Raw genomic sequence first — 25,318 nt, forward strand, 5'->3', positions numbered from 1 at the left:
CGCTCACAAGTGTTACGTGGTCCTCCCGGTGACTACCTGGTCTCGGTGACCCCCGGACCATGAGAGGAACCCCGCCAGAAAGATATATGATTTATACGCTTTCGTAACGCAATCAATATGAATTCCCGTCAATAAGAAACCCCACACCAAGGATCCGGATTAATCAATAATATATTCCCAATCAATCAACAACAATCAACAATATTACTAAGATGGCCATCTCATATATTTCCCCCCTTGCCCCACTCACGACACCCTCAATAGTCACTGTCCCTCACAATGTCTCTGGGCCCCTCCAGACCAAGGTGAAGGTCGACTTCTCCGCACACGGGCGGTTGAACGGACCCCTGGCTGACGTGCTCAAAACGTGCACGTCACGTACCGGGAACAGCTGCTGCAGCGCACACCTCCTCGGCAAGCTACCGAGGTCGGAGCCCGTGATCGCGGCCTCTGGGCTGTGAACGGCTCGCAAAGCGCGCGAGGCCCAAGGTGCGACCCGTACACGCCCTCGGAGGCGTCGAGGCGAACAGTGCCGGACGCTTGGTTCCTTCCAGGAACCCACGGCAACCTGACGCGTAACAGGCAATCACCCCGCACAGGTAACTCCTCTCGCCAGACGGGCTTTTCAAACGCAGCGTTCCAAAGCAGATAAAGATCGACTCGGCTCGCGTCGGAGCTGGTCGAGGCTCAAGATGGCCGCTTCTCTCCCGACCTTGTCTTTTTTTTTCTTCCGGTTCACCATCCCGTTTCCGGTCTCCTGTTATCAGGAGCGCTTCTAACCATTTAACCACAACAACCTTTAATAGAATAAACATTAATAAGAAATGACCTGAATAGTAATTCACATAAATCCGGAATCCGTAACACAAGATTCAGACATACATGGCGGCGGTCATCTTGGATTTTGACGTGGCGACCCAATTTTCAATAGGGTTCTTCCTCATGCGTCGATACACCCACACACCAGATTAGAAGTTAGTAGTTCGTTTATTTTTCAAGATATTTCGTTCACAAGGTTCAGACATATATATGGTGGCGGCCATCTTGTATTTTGACGTGGCGAGCCAATTTTCAATAGGTTTCTTCCTTATGCCTAGATACACCCACACACCAGATTAGAAGTTGGTACTTCGCTTATTTTTCAAGATATTTCGTTCACAAGATTCAGACATATATATGGTGGCAGCCATCTTGGATTTTGAGGTGGCGACCCAATTTTCAATTGCTTTCTTCCTTCTGCCTAGATACACCCACACACCAGATTAGAAGTTGGTACTTCGCTTATTTTTCAAGATATACAGCTCACAAGGTTCAGACACACATGGCGGCGGCCATATTGGATTTTGACGTGGCGACCCAATTTTCAATAGGGTTCTTCCTTATGCGTAGATACACCCACACACCAGATTAGAAGTTGGTACTTCGCTTATTTTTCAAGATATTCCACTCACAAGGTTCAGACATACATGGCATCAGACATACATGGCGGCGGCCATCTTGGATTTTGACGTGGGTTGCACCCACACACCAAATTCGAATGTGGTCCTTCGCCTACGCACGCACACACGCCCGCACGCACGGACGGATGGATGGACGGACGGACGGACGGACACACAGACGGAGGGGAAAACCATAGTCCCCCTTTCGCTCCGCGGTGCGACGGGGGACAAAAACTGAGTACTCCCTTTCAGCGTGCGTCACTGCCGAGCCCCCTTCAGTGCCCGGCAATGACGATTTGCAATGCCTGGAGATGGCATAGGAAAGGAGCGGTGTACAATATGTTAACGGACTCACTGCGTGACTGAATGAGATCATTATGGCCTGAGCAGCTCATCTCGACTCCGTTACAGACGAGGTAACAATTGTTTTGTACGAAAAAAAAAAAAAATGCTTCCAAATCTTTAACATCATCATCGTGACGATGTTCTGTGACATACATGGAGCGTCGCTTCTGCCGAAGGAGTATTTTGGCTTGGATTACAATCCCGGATGAGTCGCCACTCTGACGCAGGATTGAGTGGGCAGGAATTTCTAACGTGTTCAGGATGCCGGCGATAGCTCGCCTACTCTTTGTGAAAGACACCGTGGGATCGTTAACGTCCACCAACTAATGCTCGGGACGTGACACCCAGTTTAACATCCATCCGACGGAATACACACACATTGATGATTCACCCTACCTGTGAAACACCAGGATGATCAGTTTATACCTGGGTCAGGATTCGAACCCTCGCTAGACAGCCCAGAGGTGAGTGTGCTGTGTGCCTAACCTGTGAAGTGAAACACCGGGATGACAGTATATATCTGAGTCGGGGTTCAAACCCTGGCTAGATTTTTGGGGGAAATGCCAGGGGCATAGAAAAGGCCCCTTTATATCAGAGTATGTGCCATGTGACAAAGTATAGAAAAGAAGGGACATTCCATAGCTTGTAGAAATGCCAAACAATATAAAATAGGGGGTCCTCAAAAAATGTCGTGTGCATTACTTGGTTCCTCATAAGAACACATGGGTAGTCCAGCATGCACACGACATTTCTTGAATGTCCCTTCTTTTCTATTATTTGGCATTTTCTGCAAGCCATGGAATGTCTCTCCTTTTCTATACTTTGCCACATGGCACATCTACTATAAATTGATGTGTGTGTGTGTGTCATGCTTTTTGTGTCTATTACTTACGTACATCTATTAATTAATTACGTACTATGGAAATGTTCCTTTTAACCCTTTAGACTGCTGAGACCCCTTCGACCTTTGAATACCCTTTAAGATCATTAAGACCCCAAAATCCCCTAGACACCCAGAGGATCGAAGTCCCAAACGATCCAAAAGTCCCCAAGGACCCAAAAGACCCAGATGACCCAAAATACCCCAGAGGCCCCTAAACATCCAGAGAACCCAAAAGACCCAGATGACCCAAAGGTCTCTGGGGACCCAAAAGACATCGAAGACCCAGAGAACCCAAAAGACCCAGATGACCCAAAATTATCTGGGGACCCAAAAGGCCCAGATAACCCGAAAGACCTCAAAGACCCAAAATACACAAATGACCCAGATGACCCAAAAGTCCCTGACAACCCAAAAGACACCCCCCCCCCCCCCCCCCCGAGTCCGCAGGCAGGTATGCTACAAGGCCGGGAAGACCAATGAAAATTTGGTACAATGGACTACTACCATATACTACCATATAAAGAGGCCTTTTCTATGCCCCTGGCATTTTTCAAAAAAAATTACTACAGAAGTCGAAATTCTTCTATGTCCAACTTATTGGGGATCGCTTCCATGAGCCAAACAAAAATAGGACCGTGGGTCCTGAAGCTCACCTGGATAAGGAGCAACAGTCACTCAAACCCCCCATCGATCCCCTCATACCGTGATATTTTAAATGCTGAACAAACCTTTTTAATGGTGATGAGCTTTCATTGAAATCGTGTGTGTAGTTAAAGAGAAGAGAGCAAATTCCTATTTGGGGGGGTCGACCCCCTCCCAACCCTACCCCCCTCCTCCTCAATGTGCTCATATTTTGATGCGGTCCAGGTTTCATCGAAATTTGGTGTGTAGTTTCGGAGAAAAGAGCACATACCCACTTGGGGGGGGGGGGCTACACCATCCCTCCCGCGCACCTCCCCCCGTAGACCACCACAATGAGCGCAGATATTGATGTGGTCAATAAACCTTTGTAATGCATTAGGTATGAAGCTTATGGCCAAGTTTCATCAAAATTGTGTCTCTAGTTTCGGAGAAGAGAGCAAATACCTATTTTTTTTTTGGGGGGGGAGGGTTAATCCCCCCCTCCCCCTCCGTAGCCCCACAATGAGCGCAGATTTTGAATTTATTTCAAAAGCCATTAACTAGACCTATTTGCCGATGTATATTCCAAGTTTCAGATAGTTTCAATGTGTAGACCTTGAGATATGAGCGCCAACACATTTTGGGCGGACAAACGGATGGACGGATGGACAGACACCAACGTGATTTCGAGGGTTTCCTCAATACAACTAAAAAATGCAGAAACAGACGTTGCTAAAATTTGGAACATATTTCCTCGACTCACAAAGTATTTACTTCTGAAATTTGGAACATATTACCTCGACTCACAAAGTATTTACTTCTGAAATTTGGAATATATTACCTCGACTCACAAAGTATTTACTTCTGAAATTTGGAACATATTACCTCGACTCACAAAGTATTTACTTCTGAAATTTGGAATATATTACCTCGACTCACAAAAGTATTTACTTCTGAAATTTGGAACATATTACCTCGATTCACAAAGTATTTACTTCTGAAATTTGGAACATATTACCTCGATTCACAAAAGTATTTACTTCTGAAAGTTGGAACATATTACATCGACTCACAAAGTATTTACTTCTGAAATTTGGAACACGTTATTTATTATTTACATAACAATTTATTATTTACATTGGAACATATTACCTCGACTTCTGAAATTTGGAACATATTACCTCGACTCACCAAGTATTTACTTCTGAAATTTGGAACACGTTACCTTGACTCACAAAGTATTTTTCTGAAATTTGGAACATATTACCTCGACTCACAGTGTTTACTTCTGAAATTTGGAACATATTTCCTCGACTCAAAGTATTTACTTCTGAAATTTGGAACATATTTCCTTAACTCACAAAAGTATTTACTTTTGAAATTTGGAACATATTTCCTCGACTCACAAAGTATTTACTTCTGAAATTTGGAACACGTTACCTCGACTCACAAAGTATTTACTTCTGAAATTTGGAGCATACCTTGACTCACAAAATATTTACTTCTGAAATTTGGAACATATTACCTCGACTCCCAAAGTATTTACTTCTGAAATTTGGAACATATTACCTCGACTCACAAAAGTATTTACTTCTGAAATTTGGAACATATTACCTCGACTCACAAAGTATTTACTTCTGAAATTTGGAACATATTACCTCGACTCACAAAAGTATTTACTTCTGAAAGTTGGAACATATTACATCGACTCACAAAGTATTTACTTCTGAAATTTGGAACACGTTATTTATTATTTACATAACAATTTATTATTTACATTGGAACATATTACCTCGACTTCTGAAATTTGGAACATATTACCTCGACTCACAAAGTATTTACTTCTGAAATTTGGAACACGTTACCTCGAATCACAAAGTATTTACTTCTGAAATTTGGAACATATTACCTCGACTCACAAAGTATTTACTTCTGAAATTTGGAACACGTTACCTTGACTCACAAAGTATTTTTCTGAAATTTGGAACATATTACCTCGACTCACAAAGTATTTACTTCTGAAATTTGGAACATATTACATTGACTCACAAAGTATTTACTTCTGAAATTTGGAATATATGACCTCGACTCACAAAATATTTACTTCTGAAATTTGGAACATATTACCTCGAATCACAAAGTATTTACTTCTGAAATTTGGAACATATTACCTCGACTCACAAAGTATTTACTTCTGAAATTTGGAACATATTACCTCGACTCACAAAAGTATTTACTTCTGAAATTTGGAACATATTACCTCGACTCACAAAAGTATTTACTTCTGAAATTTGGCACATATTTCCTCGACTCACAAAGTATTTACTTCTGAAATTTCGAACATATTTCCTCGACTCAAAGTATTTACTTCTGAAATTTGGAACATATTTCCTTAATTCACAAAAGTATTTACTTTTGAAATTTGGAACATATTTCCTCAACTCACAAAGTATTTACTTCTGAAATTTGGAACACGTTACCTCGACTCACAAAGTATTTACTTCTGAAATTTGGAACATAATACCTCGACTCACAAAATATTTACTTCTGAAATTTGGAACATATTACCTCGACTCCCAAAGTATTTACTTCTGAAATTTGGAACACATTACCTCGACTCACAAAAGTATTTACTTCTGAAATTTGGAACATATTTCCTCGACTCACAAAGTATTTACTTCTGAAATTTGGAACATATTTCCTCGACTCACAAAAGTATTTACTTCTGAAATTTGGAACATAATACCTCGACTCACAAAATATTTACTTCTGAAATTTGGAACATATTACCTCGACTCCAAAAGTATTTACTTCTGAAATTTGGAACATATTACCTCGACTCACAAAAGTATTTACTTCTGAAATTTGGAATATATTTCCTCGACTCACAAAATATTTACTTCTGAAATTTGGAACATATTACCTCGACTCCCAAAGTATTTACTTCTGAAATTTGGAACATATTACCTCGACTCACAAAAGTATTTACTTCTGAAATTTGGAACATATTTCCTCGACTCACAAAGTATTTACTTCTGAAATTTGGAACATATTTCCTCGACTCACAAAAGTATTTACTTCTGAAATTTGGAACATATTTCGACTCACAAAGTATTTACTTCTGAAATTTGGAACATATTACCTCGACTCACAAAAGTATTTACTTTTGAAATTTGGAACATATTTCGACTCACAAAGTATTTACTTCTGAAATTTGGAACATATTACCTCGACTCACAAAGTATTTACTTCTGTAATTTGGAATATATTACCTCGACTCACAAAGTATTTACTTCTGAAATTTGGAACATATTTCCTCGACTCACAAAAGTATTTACTTCTGAAATTTGGAACATATTACCTCGACTCACAAAGTATTTACTTCTGAAATTTGGAACATATTACCTCGACTCACAAAGTATTTACTTCTGAAATTTGGAATATATTACCTCGACTCACAAAATATTTACTTCTGAAATTTGGAACATATTACTTCGACTCACAAAGTATTTACTTCTGAAATTTGGAACATATTACCTCGCCTCACAAAGTATTTACTTCTGAAATTTGGAACATGTTACCTCGACTCACAAAGTATTTACTTCTGAAATTTGGAACATATTACCTCGACTCACAAAGTATTTACTTCTGAAATTTGGAACATATTACCTCGACTCACAAAGTATTTACTTCTGAAATTTGGAACATATTACTTCGACTCACAAAGTATTTACTTCTGAAATTTGGAACATATTTCCTCGACTCACAAAAGTATTTACTTCTGAAATTTGGAACATAATACCTCGACTCACAAAATATTTACTTCTGAAATTTGGAACATATTACCTCGACTCCAAAAGTATTTACTTCTGAAATTTGGAACATATTACCTCGACTCACAAAAGTATTTACTTCTGAAATTTGGAACATATTTCCTCGACTCACAAAGTATTTACTTCTGAAATTTGGAATATATTTCCTCGACTCACAAAAGTATTTATTTCTGAAATTTGGAACATAATACCTCGACTCACAAAATATTTACTTCTGAAATTTGGAACATATTACCTCGACTCCCAAAGTATTTACTTCTGAAATTTGGAACATATTACCTCGACTCACAAAAGTATTTACTTCTGAAATTTGGAACATATTTCCTCGACTCACAAAGTATTTACTTCTGAAATTTGGAACATATTTCCTCGACTCACAAAAGTATTTACTTCTGAAATTTGGAACATATTTCGACTCACAAAGTATTTACTTCTGAAATTTGGAACATATTACCTCGACTCACAAAGTATTTACTTCTGTAATTTGGAACATATTACCTCGACTCACAAAGTATTTACTTCTGAAATTTGGAACATATTACCTCGACTCACAAAGTATTTACTTCTGAAATTTGGAATATATTACCTCGACTCACAAAATATTTACTTCTGAAATTTGGAACATATTACTTCGACTCACAAAGTATTTACTTCTGAAATTTGGAACATATTACCTCGCCTCACAAAGTATTTACTTCTGAAATTTGGAACCTATTACCTCGACTCACAAAGTATTTACTTCTGAAATTTGGAATATATTACCTCGACTCACAAAATATTTACTTCTGAAATTTGGAACATATTACTTCGACTCACAAAGTATTTACTTCTGAAATTTGGAACATATTACCTCGCCTCACAAAGTATTTACTTCTGAAATTTGGAACCTATTACCTCGACTCACAAAGTATTTACTTCTGAAATCTACAGCCAAGAAACGAATTTTCAGTCCCCATGTTTAAGTTGCATACAGAGAAACAATCCCTTATACTGTAATCTTCTATAAAGGGATGAGCACTTTGCACCTCCCTTGATGACTCAAAGGTGAGTGTGGAATACCTGTCGGGTGAAACACCGGGATAACAGTTTATTTATCGATCAGCGGTCGAATCTAGGCTTGATAGCTCACAGGTGAGTGTGCAATACCTGAAGGGTGAAACACCGTGATGACAGTTTTTATCTTAATAATCTAGGCGAGATAGCTCACAGGTGAGCGTGCCTACCTTTTGGCCATCACGAACATCTCGTGAAGTCGTGGGCTCACCAAGGAAAGCTGATGGTTGACTCGACCTGAACCACCTGGCCAGGTCGACTCGTCGACACAAAATTAATTCTCGTTTACAAACTCGACTTGACTAATCTCTCACAAACTCCATGTTTAAACATCCCGTACTCCACCGTTGTGTCAGTTGACGTCACATTGTTTGATCGGTTAAATATACATCAGTTACCGTCGGAGGTAATTTCCCACAAATGGTTTAGGATGTAAATCGCACGTCACCGCACTGAATAAACACAACTTTGCTTTCGTGTTTACCGAGAGGATTTTATCAATGAAAATAGAAAATTTTCCATTCAATGAATGGAACGCGTCTTACCTGGTAATAGGTGGACGAGCAGCACGTGAAGGAGCACGCCGCGCTCGGTGGAGAACAAGACCCACATGGTGACTGATGCGCGCCAAGAACTCCCGCCCGATATATGAACCTCAAGCCGACAACTTGGTCACGTGTTCTCGGGTCGGTGGGGGAGAGGTGCGATGGAAGCACGGTCGCGTGCGACGCTCTGCGGGCGACGTGATGGATATTGCGGTCACGTGCGAGTCTGCGACGCGTACCTTTGGCCCGTATATCTGGCACGTCCCTGCTGTACTGAGAGCTCGGGGGGTCTGTGGGTTTCCCCCGAAGGTAGGTGGTTCGATGACTCCCGTATTGACACAAAACTGAATTTCCCTTTATGGAAATAAAATCACATGGCCATGGAACCCGCTCGAGGCGTTTTCCATTCTCCGAAATGGAAACGAATATCGTTTATATGACTGAGCATTGTGCACTTGATGATGACGATAAATATTAATAATCAACGACACTTTAAAGAAAAATCACACTTTTATTATCGATTTCTTATTGAAATGTATAACTTCTTCTACTTCAGCATTATTAGCCCACTTCGATTGGGGTCGCTGACACGGACCCTGCTCCACCATTTGGATTGATGGTATACCTATATCGACACCGTTATCATCTACATCCGCTTCCACACAATCACCCCATCTCCTCTTCGGTCTGCCCAGCCCTCTTTTTCCACGTGGTATTCTCATCATCCTTGTACCCATATAGACCTCATCCCTTCTCATCACATGCCCCATATAACATATCGATCTACTACATCTACCACAATGAGCCATAAGGCTATACAAAATTTGTACCAAAATAACACATGTTATAGTGCCAAAATACCATGTGCTATGTAAGAAAATACCATGCGTTATCGTGCTAAAATACCATGTGTTATGTACAAAAATACCATGTGTTATCGTGCCAAAATACCATGCATTATGGTTCCAAAATACCATGTGTTATCGTGCAAAAATACCATGCATTATGGTTCCAAAATATCATGTGTTATGGTTCCAAATTACCATGTTCTATGTAGGAAAATACCATGTGTTATCGTGCCAAAATATCATGTGTTTATAGTGCCAAAATACCATGTGTTATCGTGCCAAAATACCATGCATTATGGTTCCAAAATATCATGTGTTATGGTTCCAAATTACCATGTGTTATAGTGCCAAAATACCATGCGTTATAGTGCCAAAATACCATGTTTATAGTGCCAAAATACCATGTTTATAGTGCCAAAATACCATGTTATAGTGCCAAAATACCATGTGCTATGTAGGAAAATACCATGTGTTTATAGTGCCAAAATACCATGCATTATGGTTCCAAAATATCATGTTATGGTTCCAAATTGCCATGTGTTATAGTGCCAAATTACCATGTGTTTATAGTGCCAAAATACCATGTTATAGTGCCAAAATACCATGTTATAGTGCCAAAATACCATGTGCTATGTAGGAAAATACCATGTGTTTATAGTGCCAATATACCATGCATTATGGTTCCAAAATATCATGTTATGGTTCCAAATTACCATGTGTTATCGTGCCAAAATACCATGTGTTGTGGTTCCAAAGTACCATGTGTTATCTTGCCAAAATACTGCAACGGATTTGGGAAACCGTGCACTGTGTGTAATTCATTGTAAATATACCCCATTGTAAATAATGTATTGATTCCTGTAAATACCTCCATTCATGTAAAGATCAAAGGTCGTCCTTTAGTTAGTCCATCGCACACACGTAGGCCACCATAGAACCTCTCTATAGTTATTTCTTTATTATGTGTATCAGTTAAGGCTGTGTCTCCACTAGTTGACCTTGCGCTGCACCAAATGAAACAAGATAGAGCCCCATTGCCAACTGCATTGCCTCCATTGCCAACTGCATTCACCCTCCATTGCACATGTGCTCCAACTCGGAGAAGAAGGGCGTTGCCCACCCATTGTCATCAGGAGGAGGAGTCAGCCAGCCCCGATCGACCAACCAAGAATGAGTGGGTTTGGCTTGAGAGGGCGGAGAAAGAAACATCGAGCAGGTTCGAGGGCGGGGTTATAAACCCGTTGCATCAGCCCCCACCAGGAGATGCATAAGAGAGAGATGAGCAAGGGAGCACGCACAAAAAGATATACGTGGAGGGAGGTGCTTGGAAGTGGAGAGATTCTGTGGAGAGGTGAGCTTGCGGTTCTGCTGGGAGAGACGCTGTTTCAACAGCCCCAGCAGCGTGAAGCCCTGACGTGCTGTTTTTCGAGCAACCTTGCTGTGTGAACCAGATTGCGGGGGTGTCGGCGGCCGTTCGCCTCCAGCCTGCCGTTCTGCCTGGACCTGAACCTTCCTCTCCTTCCAGCCATTCGTTCCTGCCTTCATTCCCCATTCGTGTGAGTCTGCCTGTCGTCTATCCTTTGTGTTGTCTGGGGCATAAGTTAAGCCTGTATATAATAAGTAAGAATTGCCCTGTGTATCTGCTTCTTCCTCTTCCCTGTAAATTACTCCATTCTTCTTTTCTTCTTTGGGTTTGTGTAAATAATAATAAATACCTGTTCCTCCATTCTTTGATTTCTTCTTTCTCATCCGATCGTTTTAGAGATTTCCCCATTGAGTTCCTGTGGTGCGATTTCGGCCAAAGCTCCGCAATCGGGTTAGTCTTTGTTAAATGGCTCGAACTCCGGGTTGCTAAAAACCGCTCGGCAACTAGTCTATCTAAAACCGTGGTTCGAGCGGGAGTCTCTTCCCTGCTTCACGGTCAGGAGTGGCACTCAGGTCCTTGGGACTTTTCATTGACCAATTACCCTGGCTGCTCCCGACCGGAAGGAGCATTGGGATTTCCAGTACTCACGTCGGTCAGTAACAGACAAGGGGCTAACCCCCCCCCCCCCCTTGGTAAGGGGAAAAGGCCGACGACTGAGATCCGCAACAATACCATGTGTTATGGTTCCAAATTACCATGTGTTATCATGGCAAAATACCAAGTGTTATCGTGCCAAAATACCATGTGTTATGTACCAAAATACCATGTGTTATGTACCAAAATACCATGTGTTATGTACCAAAATACCATGTTATGGTGCCAAAATACCACGTGTTATGTACCAAAATAACACGTGTTATGGTGCCAAAATACCACATGTTATGTACCAAAATAACGTTATGGCGTTAAAATACCAATGTTATAGTGCCAAAATACCATGTGCTATGGTGCCAAAATACCATGTGCTATGGTGCCAAAATACCATGTGCTATGGTGCCAAAATACCACATGTTATGTACCAAAATACCACATGTTATGTACCAAAATACCACGTGTTATGTACCAAAATAACGTTTTATGGCATCAAAATACCATGTTGTAGTGCCAAAATACCATGTGCTATGGTGCCAAAATATCATGTGTTATGTACCAAAATACCATGTGCTATGGTGCCAAAATACCATGTGTTATGTTGCCAAATGCTTCCTGAATACGTTGTTTCAGTTAATCAACAGATACCATGTGATGTTCTGAAACTTTACCTTTGATATACCCCCACAGAGCATTGTCACAAGTGGTCGGTCAGGTCAGGAATGTGCAGTGGCAACAGAAGTGTTGGCGAAAACCTGCCAATCCAACGGTTGGGAAAAAAAAATGGATTGAGGTAATTTCGTACCACACATGCATGATGCGCAGGTGCCTCCATCCTGCTGGAAATAAATCTCATGGGCTTGTCCATGTCGTTCAAGTTCAGGTGTGAGGTAATTCTCCAACATATGCAGATATGACTGCTGGTTGACCGACGCATCAAAAAAGTAAGGACCAATGAGGTGGTGGACCGATAACTCCGCCCAAACCATAACATGTGGTGGATGGTCTTGCACTTCAACATAATGTGGATTAGAATCACTCCAAAAGTAAATATTTGTGTGGACATGAACTGAGGTCAGCACACTCATCATTAAACATAACCTTTGGTCTTTTGGGAATTATATCGAAGTGCTGAAGCCGTCTGTCACAAGTGTTGTGGGGATGCTCGGGTGAACAACCATTAAGTAGTCCTTGTGCCAGGTATTAGCTGAATGGATTTATTTCAGTCGTTATAGACCAATCAAATGAATGGAAAAAGAGAACCCTGAGGTCAATCTCTGAAAGTATTACTTTCACACCGTCGTCCATGCAATGTCCCAGTAAGCACGGGAAGCAACGGTTCGGCCCAACGCAGCCTCACCCTGTGACTCGCGTCTGATACCTACTCCATGCAGTCATCGCCCACCGGCTTCCTCCCATGTCCACACTGGTCCCGTCTCCAAAGGCAACCCTCGAGAGTGGCTGGCTGGTTCAGCAGAGTGCCCTCCACTCGCTCTCAACAGGCAGTACATCGTCCGACTGCTCGGCCACGGACTCCCTCTCCTGCTTCTTCCTCTTTAACTTTTCCGTCGGCAGTGACGTCACCTCAAACTATCCACGAGCTCACTGCAACATCCCTCGCAAACTTTAAATGCTGCTTAACATTAAACTGAAAGAAATTTGGAGAAATTTTGACATCAATGAGGCAAATTTTACTTATGGAACTGAGTGAAGATCTACTGTAATCCATATACCCCACAAGGAGGTAATGGCATGAGTCTTCGTGCCCCTCCTGTAGAGAACGGGTGGATCTCGTCTCTCTCAAACGGTTTCCTATTTTTAGTATTCACTTTCCGACACAAGCTGTCAGCCTGTTTTCATGATCTGCATCTGGCACTTCACAAATGACAGATGGTTTATGTGGTTTCATGTGAAGGTCTTCTTTCATTGTAGATGTAACAATCATCATCATTCTAAAATATGCAATTTGGCGTTTGTCTGTCTGTCTGATGATTTTTTTGACCACGATACATTCCGTCGTTATTTATCCAATCTCAACCAAACTTGACAGGATGACTAAGGGTTACACAGTGAAGGTTGTAGCGCATTCATTTGTCCCCCTCACCAAGGGGGTTTTCCCCGCCATTGCCGTCAATGGGGTTGCGTGTTGAGGTGTATATCCTGTTAAGTTGGCTTTATCGTGGTGTTTTTCAAAGGCTGCTTTTAATAACAAAACTAACAATAATATTAATAGCATAATATTAATGTTATTACAAAACAATATTAATACCAATAATATCCCACCTCCCCAAGGGGTTTTTCCTCCTTGAACATACGTCGAGTCAACATTTATAAATAAGTTATTAAAGCGCGATGCTGCGCGCGCTAATGCTTACGCAAGGAGCAAGCAGACAACGCGGTTCATAAAAGAGTCTTTATTCAAAGTACTCAAACTGCAGCACTACTGCTCAGGGCTGCGCGCCCCGTGTATATCGTGAGGCCACGCCTCTCTCCCTGGCGTGGCCCATCCCCACTTGGTGTGCGGGGTGATGTCACCACGTCAGTGCTTTCGTGTCCGCCACACGCGCCCCCCCAGAATCCCCGCGCACCTGAAGGGTCAGTTTGCGGGGCAAACTGATGACCCAGCCGAAGCGCCCCCTGGCGACTGGCGGCGTCTGGGATGCAGGGATGCCATCTGGGATGCCTCCGGCTGCAGGACCGGGGGCGGCGTGGCGGCGGGGCTGGGCGGTGCCGGGGGTCCGCCCGCAGGGGGGGGGGCGACGCGGGGGTCGGGCCACTGGCGGTGGATGGTCCACGTCGAGGTGGGCCGGCTTGAGGCGGTCTACAGAAACGCGGTCAGGAGTACCGCCGATGTCCAGGGTGAAGTGCTTCGCCCCGGTCTCCAGCACGCGGAAAGGCCCGTCGTACGGGGGCCGCAGTGGTGTCCGGTGGGCATCGTGGCGGACAAAGACGTACTCCGCCGTGCGAAGCTCCGGGGCGACGTGCGTCGGTGGGTGCCCGTGGCATGCCGTTGGCACCGGGGCGAACCTCTGGGCAGTCTCTTGCAGAGCGGAGCGCTGCTGTGCCGCGGACCATGGTGCCGTGGAGTCGGGGAGGAACTCGCCCGGCACCCGCAGCGGTTGCCCGAAGACCAACTCTGCCGCGGATGCGCGCAGGTCCTCCTTGGGCGCCGTCCGGAGGCCCAGCAGGACCCAGGGGAGCCTGTCGACCCAGCCGCCGTCGCGGAGGGTGGCCCGGAGCGCGGCCTTCAATGAGCGGTGAAATCGCTCACACAGGCCGTTAGCCTGGGGGTGGTAGGCCGTGGTTCGGTGCAGCCGGACCCCGAGCCCCTACACAACCGCCCCCCAGAGCTCCGAGGTGAACTGGGGGCCGCGGTCGAATGAGATGTCTGAGGGGGCGCCGAACCGGGCGACCCAGGTGGCGATGAAAGCCTGCGCGACATCCGCCGCCGTCGTCGACGCCAAGGGCACGGCCTCCGGCCACCGGGTGGTGCGGTCCACCATGGTGAGGACGTGGGTGAAACCCCGCGAGGGAGGCAGAGGTCCCACCAGGTCCACGTGGACGTGGTCAAACCGGCGTTCCGGCACCGTGAACGGGGCCAACGGGGCCTGGGTGTGCCGGTGCACCTTGGCGCGCTGGCACGCGAGGCACGTCCTGGCCCAGCCGCGGACGGCCTTCCGGAGGCCATGCCAGACGAACTTGTCGGCGATCAACCTTTGGAAGGCCCTCGCACCCGGGTGGGACAGGCCGTGGATGGCGTCAAACACCTGGCGCTGCCAGCCCGCGGGCACGATGGGGCGAGGACGCCCGAGGGAGACGTCGCACAAGAGGGCCGCGCCCGCACCGTCGAACGGCACCTCGGTGACGCGGAGGCCCGTGACGGCGGTCCGCAAGGCCTGGACGTCGGGGTCAGCGGCCTGGTCCGCTGCCATCCGGGCATAGTCGATGCCGAGGTGGACTGCGTGGGCGACGGCCCGGGAAAGGCAATCCGCCACCGGGTTGTCCTTCCCCGCGACGTGCCGGATGTCCGTCGTGTACTCGGACACGGCCGAGAGGTGACGCTGCTGCCGGGCCGACCACGGCTCGGTGACCTTGCCCATCGTGAAGATCAGCGGCTTGTGGTCGACGAAGGCCGTGAACGCACGGCCCTCGAGCAGATGGCGGAAGTGCCTGACCGCCAAGTGAAGCCCGAGCAACTCGCGGTCGAAGGTACTGTAACGGCGTTCGGGTGGGCGAAGCTGCCGGCTAAAGAACGCCAGCGGTTGCCAAGCTCCACGCACCCATTGCTCGTGCACCGCGCCCACCGCGTAGTCCGAGGCGTCGGTGGTGAGGGCGATCGGTGCATCGAGCGCCGGGTGCGCGAGCATGGTGGCGTTAGCCAAGGCGAGCTTCGCGCCCGTGAACGCCGTGTCCATCTGCTCGGTCCAGGTAACGTCGCCTTTGCCCGGCTTACCTCGGAGAGCTTCGTGCAGGGGGCGCAGGAGCTGGGCGATACGGGGCAGGAACCGATGGTAAAAGTTCACCATGCCCAGGAACTCCTGCAGCCCTCTGATCATGCGTGGGCGCGGAAACCCCTTCACCGCCTCCACCTTGGCTGGCAGGGGGACGGCTCCGTGCTTGGTGACACGGTGCCCCAGAAAATCGATTACGGCGGCGCCGAACCGGCACTTTGCGGGGTTCACAATCAGGCCATGCTGGCCCAGGCGTTCGAAGAGCGTGCGGAGGTGGCGTAGGTGCTCTTCGTGGGACGCGCTGGCGACGAGGATATAGTCCAGGTAGACGTAGACAAAATCCAAGTCGCGCAGGACGCTGTCCATCAGTCGCTGGAACGCCTGAGCCGCATTCTTCAGACCGAAGGGCATCCGTAGGAACTCGAAGAGTCCGAATGGCGTGATGACCGCCGTCTTCGGGACGTCCTCCGGCCTGACGAGGACCTGATGGTAGCCGCGTATGAGGTCCACCTTCGAGAAGAAGGACATGCCCGCCAAACGGGCGGAAAAGTCCTGAATGTGGGGGACGGGGTAGCGGTCGGGAGTGGTGGCGTCATTGAGACGGCGATAGTCCCCGCACTGTCGCCATCCCCCGCCGGGCTTCGGCACGATGTGCAGCGGCGACGCCCAAGCGCTCTCTGAGCGCCGAACGATGCCGAGTCGCTCCAGGGTAGCAAACTCCGCTTTTGCCACCGCCAGCTTCGTCGGCTCGAGGCGGCGTGCCCGGGCGTAGACCGGTGGCCCGACGGTGGGGATGTGATGGGCCACCCCGTGCTTGACGGCCCCCGCCGAGAAGGTGGGCCGCGTGAGGGCCGGGAAGCCGGCGAGGAGGCGGGTGAATGCGTCCGCTGCCGGAAGCGTACAGATCAACGTGGCCGGAACCGAACCGTTCGGCAAGCCGCTTGGCAAGCCGCTCATTGAGCTGCTCGGCGAGCTGGGCAGCGCACAAGCGAGCGAGCTGAACGTCTCGGCCTGGACAAGACGTCTGCGCTTTACGTCGACCAGGAGCCCATTAGCGCACAGGAAGTCCGCGCCAAGCAGTGCCATGGGGACGTCGGCGGTGACGAACATCCATCGGAAAACCTGCCCTCCGAACCGCAGAGAGAGGCAGCGTTTTCCGTACGTACGGATGGGCGTCCCGTTCGCGGCAAGCAGCGCGGGGCCCCCGCCCGCGGCGTGCTTGTCTGACGTGCCGGCGGGAACGACACTCACCTGCGCTCCCGTGTCGCACAGGTAACGGCGCCCGGATAAGGTGTCCATTATGAACAGCAGGCTGCTCGAACGGCCGGCGCTCATCGCCACTATTGAGCGCCGGCCCGGGCGTTTCCCGACCTGTTGAAGGAGCATGGCGGATGACATTGCCGAGCCTCGTGGCCAAACTTGGCGTGGAACCAGCACCAGGTGGTGGAGCTGGAGGAGTGTGGCTGGCTCTGCCAGGCTGGTGGAGTTGGCGGTTTTCACCGCGGCGGTGGGCTGGGCGTGGCGGCGGTCACGAGGGGCGTATCAGCATGCTGCGTATGCTGTGTAAGCTGATGCTGTGGATCAGCATCATCAGCAGCATCAGCAGCATCAGCCTCGAGGTCCGTGACGGCCGCACCGACTCTCGCCCACGTATCCGAAGCCGCGAAGTACCTGTCCGCCTCGGCTGCCAATGCTCGGGGTTCCGTTAGCCCGGTCCCGGCCAACGCGAGGCGAACCTGCGCTGGAAGTTGGCGACGGAAAAGCGCCCGGAATAGAGAACCGGGGGCTTCGTCGCCCAACAGTGACAGCATATGGTCCATTCGGACCGACGGGCGCGTGTCGCCGAGCTCGGGGAGATCCAGGAGGCGGTCGGCCCGTGCGTCATCCGTGAGGCCGAACGTGGCTAGGAGTAGCCGCTTGAGTGCCTCGTACTAGTGGCCGTCCGGTGGGTGGCGAAGGACGGACACAACTCGAGCGGCCGTGCCGGGCCCGAGGGAGGCGACGACGTGGCAGTAGCGCATGTCGTCGTTGGTGAGGCGCCGAAGCTGAAATTGGGCTTTGGCTTGAACGAACCAGACTTCGGCCTGGGCCTCCCAAAATTCGGGAAGTTTAATCGCCATTGCCTTGTCGTTTGCCATTGCAATGGCGTCGTGTTCGGAAGGATCGCTACGGCAGATCCAACGTCGAGGTCACCATATAAAGCACGATGCTGCGCGCGCTAATGCTTACGCAAGGAGCAAGCGGACAACGCGGTTCATAAAAGAGTCTTTATTCAAAGTACTCAAACTGCAGCACTACTGCTCAGGGCTGCGCGCCCCGTGTATATCGTGAGGCCACGCCTCTCTCCCTGGCGTGGCCCATCCCCACTTGGTGTGCGGGGTGATGTCACCACGTCAGTGCTTTCGTGTCCGCCACATTATCATGGTGTTTTCGTGGGAGCAACGGCCCAATGGCCTCGACCAGAAGTTTAAAAATTATAAACCACAAACACATATGATTAGCTTTTTAAACAGTCACTAATGCTCTTTATAACACTAAAGAAAATGAGGAATCCCGACATCTGTGAGGTAAGTTTTACTTACAGAACAGAGCAAAGATCTACTGTACTCTATATACCCCACAAGGGTTGGGTTAATAACATGACCCTTCCTGCCACTATGAATGAATGACTGAATGAATTATCGTTTTAAGGCCATTTTTCCCCGCTAGAGTGGGAGTTAGTCTTGTGGGCCCAATGACAATCATGGTTCCCTGTTTGAGGCAATGTTGTTGTTGTTTTTATGGCCGGATGCCCTTCCTGACGCCAAGACGCCACTTACGTGGCGTTTTTCGTAGCCAACTTTTGAAACTCGCTCCTGCTGTTGAACACAAAACTGAAAGGGAGGAAGCACGGGTTGTGCTCATTTGCCAAGAAGCTAGCTAGCGCTTGCCAAGCCAGCCGTTCCTTAACGTTCCTTAATTGGAGTGCTTGCTCGAATGACTAAAACCACTTTGCGAGCTCTCCACAAGAAACTTGGTAAATGAACACACACCCAATGTTCTTGAGACCCGACCATAGATCGACTGTAATCTATACACACCAAAGAGGAATGACCCTTCCTGCCGCTCCCGTAGTGAGTGGGGGGTGGGGTGGGGGGGCGGGGTACTAATGAACACAAAACACCCAACTCTGCTGAACGTTTCTGCAGTGATTTTTTTTTTTCAGATCTGAGAACGGATTTTTAAAAATATTTTGAATTCCCAAATCACGAATTTTTTCTTCTCCATTGTGCTCGCTGTTGAGTATAACACTTCCAATCTGATATGCTTTTTTGGCCCAAAGATGAAAATTTGATTTTGACATTGCTAAGTTTCCAAAACACTCCTCAAAGTTTTCTTGCACCTGTTTCATCGTCTTGTTTGAGTTTCTCCTCTCGTGGTGTTACCACACCACTGCTACCAGCCTCTCATCCACTGTAAATGGTCTGCCATCTTGGTTTAAGGTATCATTTGTATTATCTGAAACAAAAGAAAACAGTATAAATACATGGTATAAACAAATCTTGTATTGATGTTAACCATGTCTGATCAGCTAAATAAACGTTGTATTGATCAGCTAAAACTGTCCTGGGACTTATGACTCACTCTGTACATGGTCTTCTCATGTTACACCACACAACCATCTCGGCATCCTCAACTCAGTCACATCTAATCTTTCTTCCAACCTTCTTATCATCGGCCATGTCTCTGCACTGTACAATAGCGCCGGCCTCTCCACTGTTCTCGACACCTTTCCCTTCAGTCTCATCAGCATCTTTCTATCACAAAGTACTCCTGAAACAAACCTTCTTCCACTTCCAGTTACTCCATCCTGCTGCTCATCTCCCCGTCTAAGTCACCCTCCTGCTGCACTACTGACCACAGGTACCTAAACTTCTGCACCTCATTGATCCTTTTCCCTTGCATCACCAGTTTCCCTCTACCTCTTCACCAATCTCTGAATCACTGTACATATCATGTACTCTGTCTTTGACCGACTAATCCTCAAGCCCCAATCTTCCAATGCTTTCGTCCATTCTTCCAATTTCAATTCCCTCTCTCCCTTACTTTTGGCACACAATACGACACTACTCACAATAAGTTAGGGATATTGGCAGGTTCTTCGGTGTGGTCGATTTTGTGTATTAATTATGTTGAAAAAAGTTGTTGGTCCTAATTCTATGGTTATTAATGTGTGAAAAACACAGCATTCTTGATTTCAATACCCTAACCCGAACCCCTATAAAAAAAGAACTCACTCCCACAATATCCCGAACTTATTGTGAGTAGTGTATGTCATCCACAAACAACATGCTCCTTGGTGCCTGTTCTAACATCAGTTGTCAGAGCATCCATCATAACAAGCATTCTAAGTATTGCGCTGCAATACATGTCCCCTACCGGCAGTCTGTCGTCTGGAAAACTGTTGGGGAAATTACCAAGGGTTCTTTACCCACAGGTTCTGAATCGTTCCCAATCGCTAATTACCTCAGGATGGGCTCACCTGTGATTCGCACTCGGGACTTCGATTTATACACCTTGCAGACAGGTCAGCAGAAGCACGAGAAAATAAGTTGTTGATAAAGAACCTTTCGAGTCGCTAAATATCAGTTATTTATTATATTTTCCGGTTCACGATCAATAAATTGATGTGTACATATATATGTTGCTCGGCTTGGCTCCGCCCCTCCGGAAAGCGCGCGCTGTCACGCTGTTGACGTTCGCGAGATGAGGCTGAGGGCGCGCGGTGCGGCTTGAGGAGAACTCTAGAATAAACAAGAGATATCCATTTTTTTTATTTTCGTTTAATTAACGATATCTGCCAAACCACGTGGCCTATCGCAAATTCCAAAAGGATATTTTAGTAGACTGACATGCTCAACAGATCTGTGAAGTTTCCCCTCGATTGGATAAAAAATGAGGGAGGGGCTCGGTTTTAAAGGTTCATGCTTAAAAACGTCATAACTCTGAAACCATGTTATGCATGACGTCATGCATGTTGACTTTCTTGTTCGTCATGGGTATGCGATTCTGCCTGCAAAGTTTGGCCTCGATCTGTTCAGCCGTTGCAGAGAAAAAGGGGTTTTTGTGTTTTCACGAAAAGCAATATGGCGGCCGAACCACGTGACCTGTGACGTCATAATTACCATTAAAATATTCTACAGACCGAGTCTCTCCTATGGTGAAAATTTTATCTCAATCGGTCCTATTATTGCAGAGAAATTGGTTTTTAAAGGAAATTAAAACTTTAAATGGCACTGAGTTAAGGATCATCAGAATTACCAAAGTTCAAAGTGCCATAACTTTGTTAAAAATGATCCGAAACGTCGTATCGAACCGAACGTATCGAATCGTCAAACGTATCGTATCGAACGTATCGTCGTATCGAATATCGTGAAGTTCGAACTTGACCTGTAACTTGTCATGAGGAAACCATGTACCAAGTTTGAAATCATTAGCATTAAGCGTTGAGAAAAAAAGTCCGGAAAACTGTTCTTTGCGTGACGGACTGACGGACGGAGGGACGGCGTGCAAACCTATAGTCCCCTCCGGTGTACACCGGTAGGGGACTAATAACAAACAATAATGGGCTCAATGCAGAACCTTGATGTACATCGACTCCCACCATGAAACTGAAAAAAACCTTTGAAGAAAAATCTTCTTCAGAACAACTTACCAGATCAATGTGAAACTTCATTCATATGATCAACTGGCAATGGGGAATATCGGTTGAAAATTTCAACGTCATCGGTCATGTTAGATTGAAGGTAAAACCTTTGAAAATCTTTTCTCCAACTGCTCAACCAATGGACGCGAAACTTCATTATATACAGTAAGTCATCGGTTTAGAACTTGGATGCGCTCCTAAAAATTGCGACGTTGTACGAAACGACATTATTCTGATTCGATTTTCCCATAAACATAGTGTCATTATGGGGGGATGCATTGCCAGGGAAAAATTTTGGTCACTCTAACTTAGCTTAACCTCCACTTAAGTACATATTAGACATACTTAAGTGCTTAATGTGACCGAGTTATGTGAGGGCTCTCTACTTAAAGAGAAACAGCCAAAGATTAATGAGATTCACTGTGTTTTATTACACCGACAACTGCTTGTTCACTACACTCCGTGCTATTCTGGTATTGTCACAAAACAATGCAGTTTCAACTTAACCAGCACGGCCAACTGTGTTTAACAACAAAGTTTCAATTTAGTGTTTAACAACATTTATCTAGCCAATAGTGTCAGAAAGCCCACTTTAGGTGGCAGAGCTAATTTTCCACAGAATTTGTCAAGGTATGATTATTTATTGGGTCAGAACAACCTGTTCACTGCACAATCCGTTATAACCAGAATGGCACTCTGTAGAGCACCTACAGTGCCTTCGGAAAGTATTTACACTCCATGAATTTTCACATTTTGTTGTTTTACAGCCTGAACGTAAAATGGATTGAATTGAGAAAGTCACGGATCCACACACAATACCCCATAATGTCAAAGTGGAATTTAGAAAATTTTACAAATTTATTAAAAATGAAATATAGAAATATCTAATTTACATAAGGATTCAGTCCCCTGAGTCAATACTTCGTAGAAGCGCCTTTGGTTGCGATTACAGCTTCGAGTCTTCTTGGGTTTGTCTGTATCAGCTTTGCACATCTGGATGTGGAGAGTTTCTCCCATTCTTCATTGCAAATTTGCTCAAGCTCTGTCAAGTTGGATGGGGAGCGTCGGTGAACAGAAATCTTCAAGTCTTTCCACATATTCTTAATGGGATTCAGGTCTTGGCTTTGGCTGGGCCACTCAAGGACTTTCATGTTCTTGTTCTGAAGTCATTCCAGTGTTGATTTGGCTGTATGCTTGGGGTAATGGTCCTGTTGGAACATAAATCTTTGTAACAGTCTAAAGTCATAGCAGATTCTCCTCAACGATTTCCCTGTTTTTGGCTCCATTAATTGTTCTGTCTATCCTTACAAGTGTCCCAGTCCCTGCTGCTGAAAGATATACTTCATGGTAGGGATGGTGCTAGATGGGTGATGAGCTGTGATTGGTTTCTGCCAGACGTAGCACTTTGTATTCAGGCCAAATAGTTCAACTTGTGATTAAAACCAAACATATTATTACATTTATGGGGGGTAGGTAAAAGGATCCCATAGGAAAGGTAGGATTGTATAATTTACAGCATGGACCATGGACCCGTCGGAGAAATCTCGATGTACTTAAGTAGGGAAACTGTAGCTTAAGATTGTTTATGTGTCTACACATGAGGGGTGAAACAGTGCTAATTGGTGTTGAGATCAAGACTAATTTTCCCCAGTATGCAATTTCCCCTCTGTAATTTCCCCTTTACATTTTGCTGACAAGGCTGGCCATGAAAATCTCCATTAAACAACAACAACCTCCGACAGAACCCAAGCAGAGCCAATTGGACTAAGCCCCGCCAAAAGGACCTAATAAGGAAAAAGGCCATGCCCCCGGGGTGGTGTGATGGGGAGGTCGAGAAAGAGCCGGCAGGCCACACCCCTGAAGGTCATGATTGGCCGAGATGAGCATGGAGTGAGTTGGAAACAGCTTCGCCATTGGTCGGTCATCTAGAAGCTTCGAGAGAAGAAGAGGAGCGCGTCTTTCTTGGTCCTGGTAAAGAAGCTTGGCCATTTTTGCTGTGCCTTTGAGGACAGCATTTTTCTGCGACGATCGTTAGGGAGCTTCAATTAATTGTTGGCGCAAGGGAGCTGAAAGCCACACTGTACCTCCCAAACAGTGGTGAACACTAAGAGGGCCGTCTTGGCTGCTCGCTTCATATCTTCATGCACACGCGTCGTCGGACAATGCCATATTGGGCACTTAGGCACGGGAAGCGTTGGACTTGGGCCACCACTGCCGACCTCACCAAACAATCTCGTTGGATGAGCTAAGTGCACTATAAAAAGGGATTTTATTTTATTTTGTTATCTTTCCCCTGTGTTGTATTCGTAACCACATGGAGGTACCTCAAAATATAATTTTAATTTTACCTCTGCACTCATTTTCATTCCTTCCTTTATTTACATAAAATTCATATTTGTTGAATTTTCCTTGTCTTGTTTGCATGGTGTTGGGTTCGGGAATAAACCTGTGTGTTTCGTCAGATAAACGTCTCGTAGTTTCCATCTCGCGCTCGTCATACCGCCAAAAATTTGGGAGTTCGCATCAGGAGTAAAAACGTTCAGCTATTCGTCATCCAGCGGTCCTAGTCACTGGTGACGCGACAAATGGTGTGCAGGAGTTGGGATTTTTGAATCCAACAGGGCAGCCACGAACAACCGCGATGACCTTGAAAAAAAAAATCTAAATTATAACGAGCACCTCTTTACCATCGAGGGAGAGGTGGTTGTAGTGGCTGAGGTTTCCAAATTTATCGTGAATTGGTGTCAGGACGATGCACGGCGTCGGAAAAGTTAAAGAAAATATATTTTTTTTCTGAGGTAAAAAAAAACGCGTGTGGGAAACACCGCTGGACAAACAAAATGGCGGAGTGGCTGGAGGGGACCGAGATGCAAGCAAGTGAGCCGTGGGTAGATTCAGATAATGAGGATAGGGTAGAAACCTCCTCCGTTCCTTGCGTTAGATCCCCCTCCCCCACAATGGCGGAATCTGAGACGCAGGGAACAGCAAAAAACAATTGATGGAGCAAATGAATGCCCAAACTGAAAAAAAATGAATGAAATGAATGAGTGAATGATCGTTTTAAGGCCATTTTTCCCCGCTAGAGCGGGGGTTAGCCTTGCGGGCCCCATGACAATCATGGTTCCCTGTTTGAGGCAATGTTTTTATGGCCGGATGCCCTTCCTGACGCCAACCCTTGGTCACGCGCTTACGATGTGCAGGGATACAGTGTGCCTATTCTGAATCGGGGTACACACCGTGATCATTCATCCCAGCAAGCTGGTACTCAAATTTGCCGACCTCGGAAGGATGACAGGCTGAGTCAACCCCCCTGGCGTTAATTCAGCGATCGACCGGGATTCGAACCCAGGATCCTAGGATCCCAAGCCGGCACCCTAACCGCTAAGCCAACGCCAGGGATGACAAGCTGAAAAAAAAAATTTGAGTAAAAGAGGGGATGAATGGAATGGAAAAGAAAATTAATGGAATGGAGAGCAATATGAAGGGAAGTTTTCCCTCCAATCGATTGAAAAAAAAAAAGGGAATGAATGAACAACTGAATAACAAAGGAATGAAATGAGGAAAGTGAATGAACGATTGGAAGGCAAAATTGAGGGG

General features: G+C 46.2%; 1 protein-coding gene and 1 long non-coding RNA gene across 3 annotated transcripts in view; one reads left to right on the forward strand and one right to left on the reverse strand.

Moving 5' to 3' along the window:
• The window catches only part of LOC137415439 (interleukin-20 receptor subunit alpha-like), an 82,089-nt gene extending 73,076 nt beyond the window's left edge, over positions 1-9,013 (reverse strand). The window contains exon 1 of one of the 2 annotated variants that reach the window (XM_068101018.2): positions 8,720-9,013. In XM_068101018.2, coding sequence (XP_067957119.1) covers positions 8,720-8,786 — 67 coding nt within the window. In that variant the 5' untranslated portion in view covers positions 8,787-9,013. Of the gene's footprint in view, positions 1-8,344; positions 8,548-8,719 lie in introns of those variants that run through there. The other variant, XM_068101019.2, reaches the window with a different exon arrangement.
• On the forward strand, positions 8,904-12,386 carry LOC137415440 (uncharacterized). Its single transcript, XR_010982077.2, has 3 exons — positions 8,904-9,028; positions 9,276-9,338; positions 12,275-12,386. It is a non-coding gene; the product is annotated as an uncharacterized LOC137415440 (long non-coding RNA).
• Positions 12,387-25,318: the final 12,932 nt, after the last annotated feature.

Source organism: Myxine glutinosa, chromosome 9 (genome assembly GCF_964187855.1).
Source record: "Myxine glutinosa chromosome 9, kmMyxGlut1.1, whole genome shotgun sequence".
Classification (NCBI taxonomy): domain Eukaryota; kingdom Metazoa; phylum Chordata; class Myxini; order Myxiniformes; family Myxinidae; genus Myxine; species Myxine glutinosa.